At 45.8% G+C, this 15,464-nt stretch overlaps 1 protein-coding gene across 1 annotated transcript in view; it reads left to right on the forward strand.

Moving 5' to 3' along the window:
• LOC110522704 (anoctamin-3) overlaps positions 1 to 14,240 on the forward strand; it is a 135,029-nt gene extending 120,789 nt beyond the window's left edge. The window contains exons 24-26 of the mRNA XM_036968983.2: positions 1,042 to 1,189; positions 10,308 to 10,500; positions 11,384 to 14,240. Coding sequence (XP_036824878.2) covers positions 1,042 to 1,189; positions 10,308 to 10,500; positions 11,384 to 11,566 — 524 coding nt within the window. The 3' untranslated portion in view covers positions 11,567 to 14,240. The remainder of the gene's footprint in view (positions 1 to 1,041; positions 1,190 to 10,307; positions 10,501 to 11,383) is intronic.
• The last annotated feature ends 1,224 nt before the right edge of the window (positions 14,241 to 15,464 follow it).

The raw sequence follows: 15,464 nt of genomic DNA on the forward strand, positions 1-15,464 counted from the left end.
AGACACAGATACAGGTCAGTAATACAGCCACAGATACAGGTCAGTAATACAGCCACAGATACAGGTCAGTGATACAGACACAGATACAGGTCAGTAATACAGCCACAGATACAGGTCAGTAATACAGCCACAGATACAGGTCAGTAATACAGACACAGATATAGGTCAGTAATACAGACACAGATATAGGTCAGTAAAACAGATATAGATCAGTAGCCACAGATATAGGTCAGTAATACAGCCACAGATATAGGTAAGTAGCCACAGATAAAGGTCAGTAAAACAGATATAGATCAGTAGCCACAAATACAGGTCAGTAATACAGCCACAGATATAGGTCAGTAATACAGCCACAGATATAGGTCAGTAATACAGATACAGGTCAGTAATACGCAAACAGATATAGGTCAGTAATACGCAAACAGATACAGGTCAGTAATACAGACAAAGATACAGGTCAGTAATACAGACACAGATACAGGTCAGTAATACAGACACAGATACAGGTCAATAATACAGACACAGATATAGGCCAGTAATACAGCCACAGATACAGGTCAGTAATACAGACACAGATACAGGTCAGTAATACAGCCACAGATACAGGTCAGTAATACAGACACAGATACAGGCCAGTAATACAGCCACAGATACAGGTCAGTAATACAGCCACAGATACAGGTCAGTAATACAGCCACAGATACAGGTCAGTAATACAGACACAGATACAGGTCAGTAATACAGCCACAGATACAGGTCAGTAATACAGCCACAGATATAGGTCAGTTATTTCTTCCATATGTTAAGTGTATTACACAATGCTAATCAGATGGGGAAACTGTCCTGAGGTGCAATTGGAGGCAGAGATTTTACCAAGAGCGTGTGAGATCGACGGAGACATAAAGTATCTGTTGTTAGTTGAGAATTGAACACTTCCTCCCCCATGGTAGCTTTTAGATTACTGGTAAAGATAGCTAGAGAGAGTAGAAGTACATTGAGAGTAAAATCATTTTGCATAATGCGCTCCTGTGTTCCCATCAGGTATCTGGTACGGTATCCTGGAGGGGATCGGCGTGCTGGCTGTCATCACCAACGCCTTCGTCATCGCCATCACCTCCGACTACATCCCCCGCTTCGTCTACGCGTTCAGATACGGACCCTGTGTGGACAAGGAGTACCACCACGAGAAGTAGGTCCAATTTCTCCAGTCAGAGTATACCTTGTGTTGTCTGTTCGTTAAAGAATGCCCTGACCATTCTACAGGGATACTTTGTGTTGCAATATTAGTTGGTTGTTGTGGCTCCGTTGGTAAGAGTCCAGTGCTTTTTTTTTTTATTAGAGCGAATTGGTAACAGGAAATACATTTATTTTCATTACAGAATGAAAAATAGATTTTTTGTGTTGATACATGTAACTTAATGTAAAATCGACATATCACAAAATGCCGAGCAACCTTGAGGGAATCTTATTTGAGTCAGAAAATAATGTTCATGTGATAGGTAAGATATACAAAACTTTGCAGCGAGCTTATCCAACTGACAATCTCTTAAAAAATAATATAAACAATTGGAATCAAGACTTAAAATAACTGATGTTGGCACAAGATGGAGGAAAAGTTGGAGCCTGTCACGTTCTGACCTTTATTTCCTTTGTTTTGTCATTATTTAGAATGGTCAGGGCGTGAGTTGGGGTGGGCAGTCTATGTTTGTTTTTCTAGGATTTCGGGATTTGTATGTTTCGGCCTAGTATGATTCTCAATCAGAGGCAGGTGTCATTAGTTGTCTCTGATTGACAATCATACTTAGGTAGCCTGGGTTTCACTGTTTGTTTGTGGGTGTTTGTTTCCGTGTCTGTGTTTGTTCACCACACGGTACTGTTTTGGTTTTCGTTCGTTTCACGTTTATTGTTTTTGTATCAGTTGTGTTCATGTTGAGTATTTCTTATTAAAAGAACCATGGACACTTACCACGCTGCATATTGGTCCTCCGATCCTTCTCGCCTCTCCTCTTCAGAAGAACCATTACAGAGCCTACCTAATGAAATTAGAGTTATTAACTAGCTTAACCCAGTATAAACTAATGTATAGCATTTATTATACAACAGACTCAATTCAGAAATTCTACAGCACAACGGCAGAGTCATTTCTTAAGTGTAAGACTTCAATGACTCCATAATCCATGCCATCTGGGAATCCTGCCTTCAAACTCAGTGCCTCTAAGCTTGACATCATGGGAAAATCAAAAGAAATCAGCCAAGACCTCAGAAAAAAAAGTGTAGACCTCCACAAGTCTGGTTCATCATTGGGAGCAATTTCCAAACGCCTGAAGTTACCACATTCATCTATACAAACAATAGCACCACGTATGAACAACATGGGACCACGCAGCTGTCATACCACTCAGGAAGGAAACGCGTTCTGTCTCCAAGAGATTAACGTAATTTGGTGCGAAAAGTGCAAATCAATCCCAGAACCACAGCAAAGTACCTTGCGAAGATGCTGGAGGAAACAGGGACAAAAGTATCTATATCCACAGTAAAACGAGTCCTATATCGACATAACCTGAAAGGCCGCTCAGCAAGGAAGAAGCCACGGCTCCAAAACCACCGTAAAAAAGCCAGACTACGGTTTGCAACTGCACATGAGGACAAAGCAGAGGAGAATAGCTGGGTAGAGGACAGAGGTACCTGATCACACGTAGCATCAGATGAACAGGCAGATTCCGACAGAACGGGACAAGGGTGAAGCAAACAAGATGATAGTTTGGTTCTGGCATGAGAAACTCAAACGAGAATCTGACAAAGACAGAAGCAGGAACAGAGAGAGAAATAGAGACCTAATCAGAGGGAAAAAAGGAACAGGTGGGAAAAGGGTGAACGAGGTAGTTAGAGAAGATGAGGAACAGCTGGGGGAAGGAGAGGAAGAGAAGGTAACCTAATACGACCAGCAGAGGGAGACGGAGTGAAGAGAAAGAACAGGAACAAGACATAATATGACAATACATGACAGTACCCCCCCACTCACCGAGCGCCTCCTGGCGCACTCGAGGAGGAAACCTGGCGGCAACGGAGGAAATCATCGATCAGCGAACGGTCCAGCACGTCCCGAGAGGGAACCCAACTCCTTTCCTCAGGACCGTACCCCTCCCAATCCACTAGGTACTGATGACCACGGCCCCGAGGACGCATGTCCAAAATCTTACGGACCCTGTAGATAGGTGCGCCCTCGACAAGGATGGGGGGGGGGGGAAGACGAGCGGGGGCGCGAAGAACGGGCTTAACACAGGAGACATGGAAGACCGGGTGGACGCGACGAAGATATCGGGGAAGAAGAAGTCGCACTGCGACAGGATTAATGATCTGAGAAATACGGAACGGACCAATGAACCGCGGGGTCAACTTGCGAGAAGCTGTCTTAAGGGGAAGGTTCTGAGTGGAGAGCCAAACTCTCTGACCGCGACAATATCTAGGACTCTTAGTTCTACGCTTATTAGCGGCTCTCACAGTCTGCGCCCTATAACGGCAAAGTGCAGACCTGACCCTCTTCCAGGTGCGCTCGCAACGTTGGACAAAAGCCTGAGCGGAGGGGACGCTGGACTCGGCGAACTGAGACGAGAACAGCGGAGGCTGGTACCCGAGGCTACTCTGAAAAGGAGATAGCCCGGTCGCAGACGAAGGAAGCGAGTTGTGGGCGTATTCTGCCCAGGGGAGCTGCTCTGACCAAGACGCAGGGTTACGAAAAGAAAGACTGCGTAAGATGCGACCAATAGTCTGATTGGCCCGTTCTGCTTGACCGTTAAGACTGGGGGTGAAAGCCGGAAGAGAGACTGACGGAAGCCCCAATCAAACGGCAAAACTCCCTCCAAAACTTAGACGTGAATTGCGGACCCCTGTCCGAAACGACGTCTGACGGAAGGCCATGAATTCTGAAAACATTCTTGATGATGATTTGTGCCGTTTCTTTAGCAGAAGGGAGCTTAGCGAGGGGAATAAAATGAGCCGCCTTAGAGAACCTATCGACAACCGTAAGAATAACAGTCTTCCCCGCTGACGAAGGCAGTCCGGTGATAAAATCTAAGGCGATGTGAGACCACGGTCGAGAGGGAATGGGAAGCGGTCTGAGACGGCCGGCAGGAGGGGAGTTACCGGACTTAGTCTGCGCGCAGACCGAACAAGCAGCCACGAAACGACGCGTGTCATGCTCCCGAGTGGGCCACCAAAAACGCTGGCGAATGGAAGCAAGCGTACCTCGAACGCCGGGGTGGCCGGCTAACTTGGCAGAGTGAGCCCACTGAAGAACGGCCAGACGAGTAGGAACGGGAATGAAAAGAAGGTTCCTAGGACAAGCGCGCGGCGACGGAGTGTGAGTGAGTGCTTGCTTTACCTGCCTCTCAATTCCCCAGACAGTCAACCCGACAACACGCCCCTCAGGGAGAATCCCCTCGGGGTCAGTGGAGGCTACTGAAGAACTGAAGAGACGAGATAAAGCATCAGGCTTGGTGTTCTTAGAGCCCGGACGATAAGAAATTACGAACTCGAAACGAGCGAAAAACAGCGCCCAACGAGCCTGACGCGCATTAAGTCGTTTGGCAGAACGGATGTACTCAAGGTTCCTATGGTCAGTCCAAACGACAAAAGGAACGGTCGCCCCCTCCAACCACTGTCGCCATTCGCCTAGGACTAAGCGGATGGCGAGCAGTTCGCGGTTTCCCACATCATAGTTACGTTCCGACGGCGACAGGCGATGAGAAAAATACGCGCAAGGGTGGACCTTGTCGTCAGAGAGGGAGCGCTGAGAAAGAATGGCTCCCACGCCCACCTCTGACGCGTCAACCTCGACAACGAACTGTCTAGAGACGTCAGGTGTAACATGGATAGGTGCGGATGTAAAACGATTCTTGAGGAGATCAAAAGCTCCCTGGGCGGAAACAGACCACTTAAAGCACGTCTTGACAGAAGTAAGGGCTGTGAGAGGGGCTGCCACCTGACCGAAATTACGGATGAAACAACGATAGAAATTCGCGAAGCCGAGAAAGCGCTGCAGCTCGACGCGTGACTTAGGAACGGGCCAATCAATGACAGCTTGGACCTTAGCGGGATCCATCTTAATGCCTTCAGCGGAAATAACAGAACCGAGAAATGTGACGGAGGAGGCATGAAAAGTGCACTTCTCAGCCTTCACAAAAAGACAATTCTCTAAAAGGCGCTGGAGGACACGTCGAACGTGCTGAACATGAATCTGGAGTGACGGTGAAAAAATCAGGATATCGTCAAGGTAAACGAAAACAAAGATGTTCAGCATGTCTCTCAGGACGTCATTGACTAATGCCTGAAAGACAGCTGGAGCGTTAGCGAGGCCGAAAGGAAGAACCCGGTATTCAAAGTGCCCTAACGGAGTGTTAAACGCCGTTTTCCACTCGTCCCCCTCCCTGATGCGCACGAGATGGTAAGCGTTACGAAGGTCCAACTTAGTGAAAAACCTGGCTCCCTGCAGGATCTCGAAGGCTGAAGACATAAGAGGGAGCGGATAACGATTGTTCACTGTTATGTCATTCAGCCCTCGATAATCTATGCAGGGGCGCAGGGACCCGTCCTTCTTCTTAACAAAAAAAAACCCCGCTCCGGCGGGAGAGGAGGAGGGGACTATGGTACCGGCGTCAAGAGCTACAGACAAATAATCTTCGAGAGCCTTACGTTCGGGAGCCGAAAGAGAGTATAGTCTACCCCGGGGGGGAGTGGTTCCCGGAAGGAGATCAATACTACAATCATACGACCGGTGCGGGGGAAGAGAGGTGGCCCTGGACCGACTGAACACCGTGCGCAGATCGTGATATTCCTCCGGCACCCCCGTCAAATCACCAGGCTCCTCCTGTGAAGAAGAGACAGAGGAAACAGGAGGGATAGCAGACATTAAACATTTCACATGACAAGAGACGTTCCAGGAGAGGATAGAATTACTAGACCAATTAATAGAAGGATTATGACAAACTAGCCAGGGATGGCCCAAAACAACAGGTGTAAAAGGTGAATGAAAAATTTAAAAAGAAAGGGTTTCGCTATGATTACCAGAGACAGTGAGGGTTAAAGGTAGCGTCTCACGCTGAATTCTGGGCAGAGAACTACCATCCAAGGCGAACAAGGCCGTGGGCTCCCTTAACTGTCTGAGAGGAATGTCATGTTCCTGAGCCCAGGTCTCTTCCATAAAACAGCCCTCCGCCCCAGAGTCTATCAAGGCACTGCAGGAAGCTGACGAACCGGTCCAGCATAGATGGACCGACAAGGTAGTGCAGGATCTTGAAGGAGAGACCAGAGTAGTAGCGCTCACCAGTAGCCCTCCGCTTACTGATGAGCTCTGGCTTTTACTGGACATGAAGTGACAAAATGACCAGCGGAACCGCAATAGAGACAGAGGCGGTTGGTGATTCTCCGTTCCCTCTCCTTAGTCGAGATGCGGATACCCCCCAGCTGCATAGGCTCAGCACCCGAGCCGGCGGAGGAAGATGGTAGTGATGCAGAGAGGGAGGCAACGGAGAACGCGAGCTCCTTTCCACGAGCTCGGTGACGAAGATCAACCCGTCGCTCTATGCGAATAGCGAGTTCAATCAAGGAATCCACGCTGGAAGGAACCTCCCGGGAGAGAATCTCATCCTTTACCTCCGCGCGGAGACCCTCCAGAAAACGAGCGAGCAAAGCCGGCTCGTTCCAGTCACTGGAGGCAGCAAGAGTGCGAAACTCAATAGAGTAATCTGTTATGGATCGATTACCTTGACATAGGGAAGACAGGTCCCTGGAAGCTTCCTCCCCAAAAACAGAACGATCAAAAACCCGTATCATCTCCTCCTTAAAGTCCTGATACTGGTTAGTACACTCAGCCCTCGCCTCCCAGATTGCCGTGCCCCACTCACGAGCCCGTCCAGTAAGGAGAGATATGACGTAGGCGATACGAGCTGTGCTCCTGGAGTAAGTGTTGGGCTGGAGAGAAAACACAATATCACACTGGGTGAGGAACGAGCGGCATTCAGTGGGCTCCCCAGAGTAACACGGCGGGTTATTGATTCTGGGCTCCGGAGATTCGAAAGCCCTGGAAGTGGCCGGTGGATCGAGGCGGAGATGATGAATCTGTTCTGTGAGGTCGGAGACTTGGGCGGCCAGGGTCTCAACGGCATGTCGAGCAGCAGACAATTCCTGCTCGTGTCTGCCTAGCATCGCTCCCTGGATCTCGACGGCTGAGTGGAGAGGATCCGAAGTCGCTGGGTCCATTCTTGGTCAGATTCTTCTGTTATGCACGTGAGTGAGGACCCAAAAGCGGTTTAACAAAAACAGAGTCCTTTAATGTCAAAACACAGGGAAGACATAGATCCTCTTCAGATGTATATAATGGCAAAATAGACAACCCGCAGAGAGGGCGACAAATTAATCATAAAGTCCTTCTGATATTTACAGAAGAGTCCCCCTTCTTAGCAGCAGAGGAGAATAGCTGGGTTAGAGTCCCCTTCTTAGCAGCAGAGGAGAATAGCTGGGTTAGCGGCGACAGACTGCTGGTCTCTCTGGGTAGGCACGGGTCGTAGAGGACAGAGGTACCTGATCACAAGTAGCATCAGATGAACAGGCAGATTCCGACAGGACGGGACAAGGGTGAAGCAAACAAGACGATAGTTTGGTTCTGGCATGAGAAACTCAAACGAGAATCTGACAAAGACAGAAGCAGGAACAGAGAGAGAAATAGAGACCTAATCAGAGGGAAAAAAGGAACAGGTGGGAAAAGGGTGAACGAGGTAGTTAGAGAAGATGAGGAAAAGCTGGGGGAAGGAGAGGAAGAGAAGGTAACCTAATACGACCAGCAGAGGGAGACGGAGTGAAGAGAAAGAACAGGAACAAGACATAATATGACAATACATGACACCTAATTTATAGCCTCTGTCTCTTGCGCAATACCCACACACCTGTGCTCCGCTGGCCTCTCTCCTTAAACAACACTCCTTAACTCTTGGAGCCGCATGCAGGAAAAGCTAGACTAGAATAGCTTGCTGGACCTAACGTTTTTTAAATAATTTTGTTTACCAATAGACTATTCGAAAAGGGTTGTAGCTCTTGTTTGCTAAATGTTAAAAAACTTGAGAGGAATGTATATCTACCTCAACGAGGACTATCCTGAAGTTGTACTCCAGAAGAGGAAAGAACTGAGCCATGAAAGCTGCCATTGCTTACATACGCTATGACAATCTTATTGCCCACTCTCCCTCCCAGAAGCCTGGAATAGATGAGGGAGCCAAGCCTATGGGTTCATAGCTTCAACCCTCCAGCACACGCACACACACCAAATGATTAATGGACTGCTGAATGTATATATTTTTTTAACTTCCTTTGTTTTGCTCTTTTCCATATTATGTCTATCTCTGATAAGCTACACAGGAAAGGGCTGAAAAATAGCTCATATTAATATATGTAGCCTTAGAAATAAGGTTCATGAAATCAATAACTTGCTAACATCTGTGGCATTGTGTTGTGTGAAGAAACTGCACATTTTAGAGTGGCCTTTTATTGTCCCCAGCACAAGGTGCACCTGTGTAATTATCATGATGTTTAATCAGCTTATTGATATGCCACACCTGTCAGGTGGATGTATTATCTTGGCAAAGGAAAAATGTTCACTAAACAGGGAGGTGAGAACACATTTTTGCAAAATATTTTAAGGAAATACTCTTTATGGGCGTATGGAAAATTCCAGGGATCTTTTGTTTCAGCTCATGAAACATGGGACCAACACTTTACATGTTGTGATTATATTTTTGTTCAGTGCAGATTCCCGTGTGAATAATGATCTGTGAAAGGTGTATATAAATAGTAAGGAGGACAGGTCCCAAACTCAAACCCTGCGGGACACCTGTAGTTATATTGAGGTAACATGACACCATCAGAAAGCACACGTTTCTGTCCTGTCTGACAGATAGTTCCCAAACCATTTGCAAGACGCCTGGTCGAGTCCCGTTTCAGACAACCTTTGAATGAATAGGGGTTGGTCGACAGTATCAAAGGCCTTGGATAGGTCTATAAATATGGCAGCACAGGTATACCTATGATCTAAGCAATTTAACACAGTTGAAACGGTGCTAAAAACCAGACTGGTGCGCATTAAGAATATCATTTTAAGTTAAAAAATAAAAAAAAAGTTCTTAGCTGAGAGTTTGTGATTCAAAACAAGATACAGTAGTTTCGAAATTGGGCAGTAGTTATCTAGGTCAGAAGGAGGTGCCGCCTTCCTGATCTTAGGGATAGCACCAGAAGCAATTTTTCAATAAAAAATGTGGGGTCAAAGGTTATACAATGAGGAGGGCTGAAAGGGATCAAGATAATCAACTCCTGTGGATTTTTTTTACATAAACTTTTTGCATCCTTGCTGCTATCTCATTTAGCTATTTGCGCCTTGTGGTTGGCTGTTCACAAATATATGTGTATTTTTTTACCCCCAATTTCGTAGTGTCCAATTGTTTTTAGTAGCTACTATCTTATCTCATCGCTACAACTCCCGTACTGGCTTGGGAGAGACGAAGGTTGAAAGTCATGCATCCTCTGATACACAACCCAACCAAGCCGCACTGCTTCTTAACACAGCGCGCCCATCCCGGAAGCCAATGTGTCACTGTGCACCTGGCAACCTTGCCCGCCACAGGAGTCGCTGGTGTGCGATGAGACAAGGACATCCCTACCGACCAAGCCCTCCCTAACCCGGACGACGCTAGGCCAATTGTGCATCGCTAGGCCAAATTGTGCGTCGCGGCCGGTTACGACAGAGCCTGGGCGCGAACCCAGGGTTTCTGATGGCACGGCTGGCGCTACAGTACAGCGCCCTTAACCACTGCGCCACCAGGGAGGCCCTTATATGTGTATTTTAACACAATACTGGTTGAACTGAACAAGTTATCTATCAATCATCGACCAGTGGAAAGACAGTGAAAAATGCGCTCTTGCAATGGCGGCGATGTGCGGATCCTAGCGTATGGAATAAAAGTTTGAGGGAGTTCCTCCCTTGAACTCGAAGCAATGAGCCCAATCAGTCCTCCATGACAACAAAATAATAAACAACAGAGTAGGCAAATAAATTACATTACTGAGTTTAGGTAAACCAAAAAGTTACGTAAATGGACAAGTAACTTAGTAACTGTTATGGATTGCATTTAGAAAGTAACCTACCCTGCATAATTCTACAGCAACATTAGTCTCTTGTGACAGCTAGTTAGAGCACACAAGGTTCCTTGGTTCATGTCTTCCAGTTTGTCTTGGTTTCTGAGCCCCGTCTCTCTCCCTGTCAGGTGTCTGCGAGGCTACATGAACAGCAGTCTGTCGGTGTTCGACATGGGCGAACGCTGGAACGTGAGTGAGGAGAGTAGATACTGCAGGTACAGAGACTACAGAGCCTCTCCCTGGAGCCCAGTACCATACGACTTCACTCTGCAGTTCTGGCACGTCCTGGCTGCAAGACTAGCCTTCATCATCGTCTTCGAGGTACGCCAGCACGTCCATGCTCTGTCTGTCTTGATCTCTGTCTCTGTCTCGATCTCTGTCTCTGTCTCTGTCTTGATCTCTGTCTCGATCTCTGTCTCTGTCTTGATCTCTGTCTCTGTCTCAGACACTCATTAGGTGTTTCAGGCAGTGTTTTTTTTATTTTATCTTTATTTAACTAGGCAAGTCAGTTAAGAACAAATTCTTATTTTCAATGACGATGATATCTGATGATGATATTCTAGATATCCCAGATGCTATGTCCTGCCCATGTTCCCTTAAACCAGGAGCCTTAAAACCCATCACATCTCACATCTCCCTCACTAGCTTTAAGCACTAGCTGTCAGAGCAGTTTACAGATCACTGCACCTGTACTTAGCCTATCTGTAAACAGCCCATCTATCTACCTACCTCATCCCCATACTGGTATTTATTTATTTATTTATTTATTTTGCTCCTTTGCACTCCAGTATCTCTACCTGCACATTCATCTTCTGCCTATCTACCATTCCCAGTGTTTAATTGCTATATTGTAATTACTTCACCACCATGGCCTATTTATTTCCTTAACTTACCTCATTTACACTCACTGTATATAGACTTTTTGTTTTCTTTTGTTCAACTGTATTATTGGCTGTATGTTTTGTTTATTCCATGTGTAACTCTGTGTTGTTGTGTGTGTCAAATTGCTACGCTTTATCTTGGCCAGGTCACAGTTGCAAATGAGAACTTGTTCTCAACTAGCCTACCTGGTTAAATAAAGGTGAAATAAAAAATAAAATAAAAATCAAGAGAGTTTATGTTTGCCTGTGTTGATTTTCTGTGATCTGAAAATGACAATGGATAATAAAGTATTGTTTTTTTCTCTCTCCATTTCCTCCCTCAGCACCTGGTGTTTGGCATCAAGTCGTTCATCGCGTACCTGATCCCAGACATGCCCAAGAGTCTGTGTGACCGCATGCGAAGGGAGAAGTACCTGATGCAGGAGATGATGTATGAAGCAGAGCTGGAGCACCTGCAGAAGGAGAGGAAGAAGAACGGCAGGAGATATCACCACGAGTGGCCTTAGTGTCAGTCATGTTACGTCCCCCTGTACTACATACAGTACCTCGTCTGCACAGCTAAATCATACACACACACACACACACACACACAGAACACTTAATACACACACCAACACACACACACAAAAAAAATATGCACTCAGATCACATGTTCCCTTCTGTACACCAAAGAGGCCCTCTTCTGTCTCCAGACCTGAGGCCTGTTACTGTACCCCGTACCTGTCCCCGGCTCCCATCTCTGTTACTGTCCTCCGTACCTGTCCCCTCCTCCCATCTCTGTTACTGTCCCCCGTACCTGTCCCCGGCTCCCATCTCTGTTACTGTCCCCCGTACCTGTCCCCTCCTCCCATCTCTGTTACTGTCCCCCGTACCTGTCCCCTCCTCCCATCTCTGTTACTGTCCCCCGTACCTGTCCCCTCCTCCCATCTCTGTTACTGTACCCCGTACCTGTCCCCTCCTCCCATCTCTGTTACTGTCCCCCGTACCTGTCCCCTCCTCCCATCTCTGTTACTGTCCCCCGTACCTGTCCCCTCCTCCCATCTCTGTTACTGTCCCCCGTACCTGTCTCCTCCTCCCATCTCTGTTACTGTCCCCCGTACCTGTCCCCTCCTCCCATCTCTGTTACTGTCCCCCGTACCTGTCCCCTCCTCCCATCTCTGTTACTGTCCCCCGTACCTGTCCCCGGCTCCCATCTCTGTTACTGTCCCCCGGCTCCGCTTTCAGCTCTCCATCCAGCAGGAACCCTGGGCCCTGTCTGTTCCCTGTCACGTCTGTCCTGTGTCGTGTCCTGGCCACGAATGTGGGGAGAGACCTTACCTATCCAATTGTAATGTTTACTATGCAGAACAAGGGCTGCAGATCAGTTCACTACTGACTGTCTGCTCTCTTCTCGTCTCACTCTCATAGCACTCTCCATAGACACAGAATGACTAGAACGGACATGCCCATTCAAGTCATCGGTCCGTAATGGGTGGACGAGACTGGCGGCCATATTGAGTGCACCCGTCAAATTGCTGTGGTCTGAGGGCCTTTGTCCCTTTCTATGTCATTCTATTTCTACGTCGCTCTTCTTCTCTATGTGGCAGCTAGCCTATAGCAGCTTGCTATGACATGAGACACTCCGGTCCGGTCCAGTCCGGTCCGGTCCGGGTGCAGCTCACAACACAGCTGTGTATTCTGTGTTTGTCTTCCATGGACTTGGTACAGGCCAGTCACTGTCCTACGTGGCCGTCTGACTGTGCCGCTGTACTGTGGCACTGCTAGTGGTTCCTCTCGTTGCTTATTAAGTGATTCTATTGACGTATGTTCGTGTCTACCAAAAAATAACAATGGACAATAATAATGTTGTTTCTGTATAATGACTGTAAAGTAATATTGCCCTCAAAGCATGCTGATTCGTTAAAGCATTTTGGTTCATGTGTTGAACTGCAGCATATCTGGGAAGATGTTACCATTCGGAAGTTTGATAGAGGTTTAATTATCTCTATTTAAATCATGTAAAAAAATGCACGGTTCGTTTCGTTTTTTGTATTTTCTTGGATAGACAAAGTCCCTGTCTTTGATGCCTGGTTTACTGCACAGTACGTTTCTATTCTGTGTGAGCTGAATGTTAGACATGTATTTATAATATTGCTGGTCTTGAGTTGTGGATGCTAATATGTGAATATGGTGTGTTGATATTACTACAGTTTTAACTAACCACAAAGTGTGTCACAAACATCACTCGTGCCTGTTGGTGCTGCAAATGCTTTGCTGTACATGTAAGAAAATGTTTCTTGTCATTTTTCTCCAGTAATGATTTACCACAACAAACTGAACTGTCTTGTCCCCCAAGGATTTCATTTGGAGGAATGTTGTGATGAGAAAAATATGAAAATATAAATTGCCAAATTCTGGCATTTATTTTCCTCTGTTGATAGCTCTGCAAAGTAGAGGAAACCAACCCAACAGTGACATGTGAGTCCTGTAGGGAACTATACTGTACAGCCACTGGAGGGCAGTGAGTGCACTGGCAAATCTGTTCTTCCATGTACAGAATCGGTTTCCAATTGGCTACTGGAAGCAGAGAATCTGTTTTCTCACTGGCTACTGGAAGCAAAGAATCTGTTTTCTCGTTGGCTACTGGAAGCAAATAATCTGTTTTCTCGTTGGCTACTGGAAGCAGAGAATCTGTTTTCTCATTGGCTACTGGAAGCAGAGAATCTGTTTTCTTATTGGCTACTGGAAGCAGAGAATCTGTTTTCTCACTGGCTACTGGAAGCAGAGAATCTGTTTTCTCACTGGCTACTGGAAGCAGAGAATCTGTTTTCTCATTGGTTACTGGAAGCAGAGAATCTGTTTTCTCATAGGCTACTGGAAACACTCAGAATGTGGCTGATTGTACATCCCAAATGGCACCCTATTCCCTTGGTAGTGCACTGCTTTTGAACAGGGCCCATAGGGAATAGGGTGCACTACTTTAGAACAGGGCCCATAGGGAATAGGGTGCACTACTTTAGAACAGGGCCCATAGGGAATAGGGTGCACTACTTTAGAACAGGGCCCATAGGGAATAGGGAAACTGGGTCAGATTAGACATACCAGTGGCTTGGATGTTGTGGGTATCAGAGAGGAACATTCAGGCACTATACTTCATATTTCATACTTTCATGGCAAAATACATTAACAGCTCTCCAAATATCATTTGGTTTTCATTCTTAAATTGAGCTCAAATATTAAATACAGTCAGATTATTACATTCTGTCTTGATTGAAAAACAACAACATAAATTAGAGGAATTAGTTTAGTTGTACCCGAGCAAACAATATGAAGTTCTGGGAACGTTCCGCTGAAAGTTAGCGAAAATCATGAGGACGTCACAATGTAACGTGTCCTAGACTGACTTTTGTGATGCCACCATTCTTGGTGGTCGATTCTGATATTCTGAAATGTTCTGAAAGATCTGGACTATAAGCAGCACGGTTTTGACCCTGAGGATTTCCAGGACAAGCATTTCAGGAGCATGACAGACACATACCATCTGTGAAAGTGTCAGTAGGCTAAGAAAATATAATAATATTTAGCAGGGAAACGAACCCACAATCCTGACATTAAAAGAACCGTGCTCTACCAACTGAGTCATACAGGACCACAAGATCACATTCCCTTGTCCAACTAGTTTAAATATTCAATCACACCTTCTCTTTCCTTTTGGATTCGGCACTTTGGAGATATACAAAATATGATAGATTTAGGAAATGGGATTTGACCTAGCCCTGTTTCATTATAAACAACAATATAACTCTGTCTAGAGGTGACCTAGCTCTATAGCATTATAAACAACCTCTGTCTAGAGGTGACCTAGCCCTATTTCATTATAAACAACCTCTGTCTAGAGGTGACCTAGCCCTATTCCATTATAAACAACCTCTGTCTAGAGGTGACCTAGCCCTATTCCATTATAAACAACCTCTGTCTAGAGTTGACCTAGCCCTATTTCAATATAAACAACCTCTGTCTAGAGGTGACCTAGCCCTATTTCAATATAAACAACCTCTGTCTAGAGTTGACCTAGCCCTATTTCAATATAAACAACCTCTGTCTAGAGTTGACCTAGCCCTATTTCATTATAAACAACCTCTGTCTAGAGGTGACCTAGCCCTATTTCAATATAAACAACCTCTGTCTAGAGGTGACCTAGCCCTATTTCAATATAAACAACCTCTGTTTAGAGTTGACCTAGCCCTATTTCATTATAAACAAAAGTTGAACTTAGAGAACTTAGAGTCACTGTTACTATTATTGTAAATTTTTTAACTTTACATTTTTATTGTAAATGATTAAAATCTTACTTTTATTAATTAAATTGTACTTTATCGTAAATGATTTAACTAACTTTTATTGTTAATGATTTAACTTTTGAAT

Source organism: Oncorhynchus mykiss, chromosome 4 (assembly GCF_057628025.1).
Source record: "Oncorhynchus mykiss isolate SJ-2025 chromosome 4, ASM5762802v1, whole genome shotgun sequence".
In the NCBI taxonomy this organism is placed as follows: domain Eukaryota; kingdom Metazoa; phylum Chordata; class Actinopteri; order Salmoniformes; family Salmonidae; genus Oncorhynchus; species Oncorhynchus mykiss.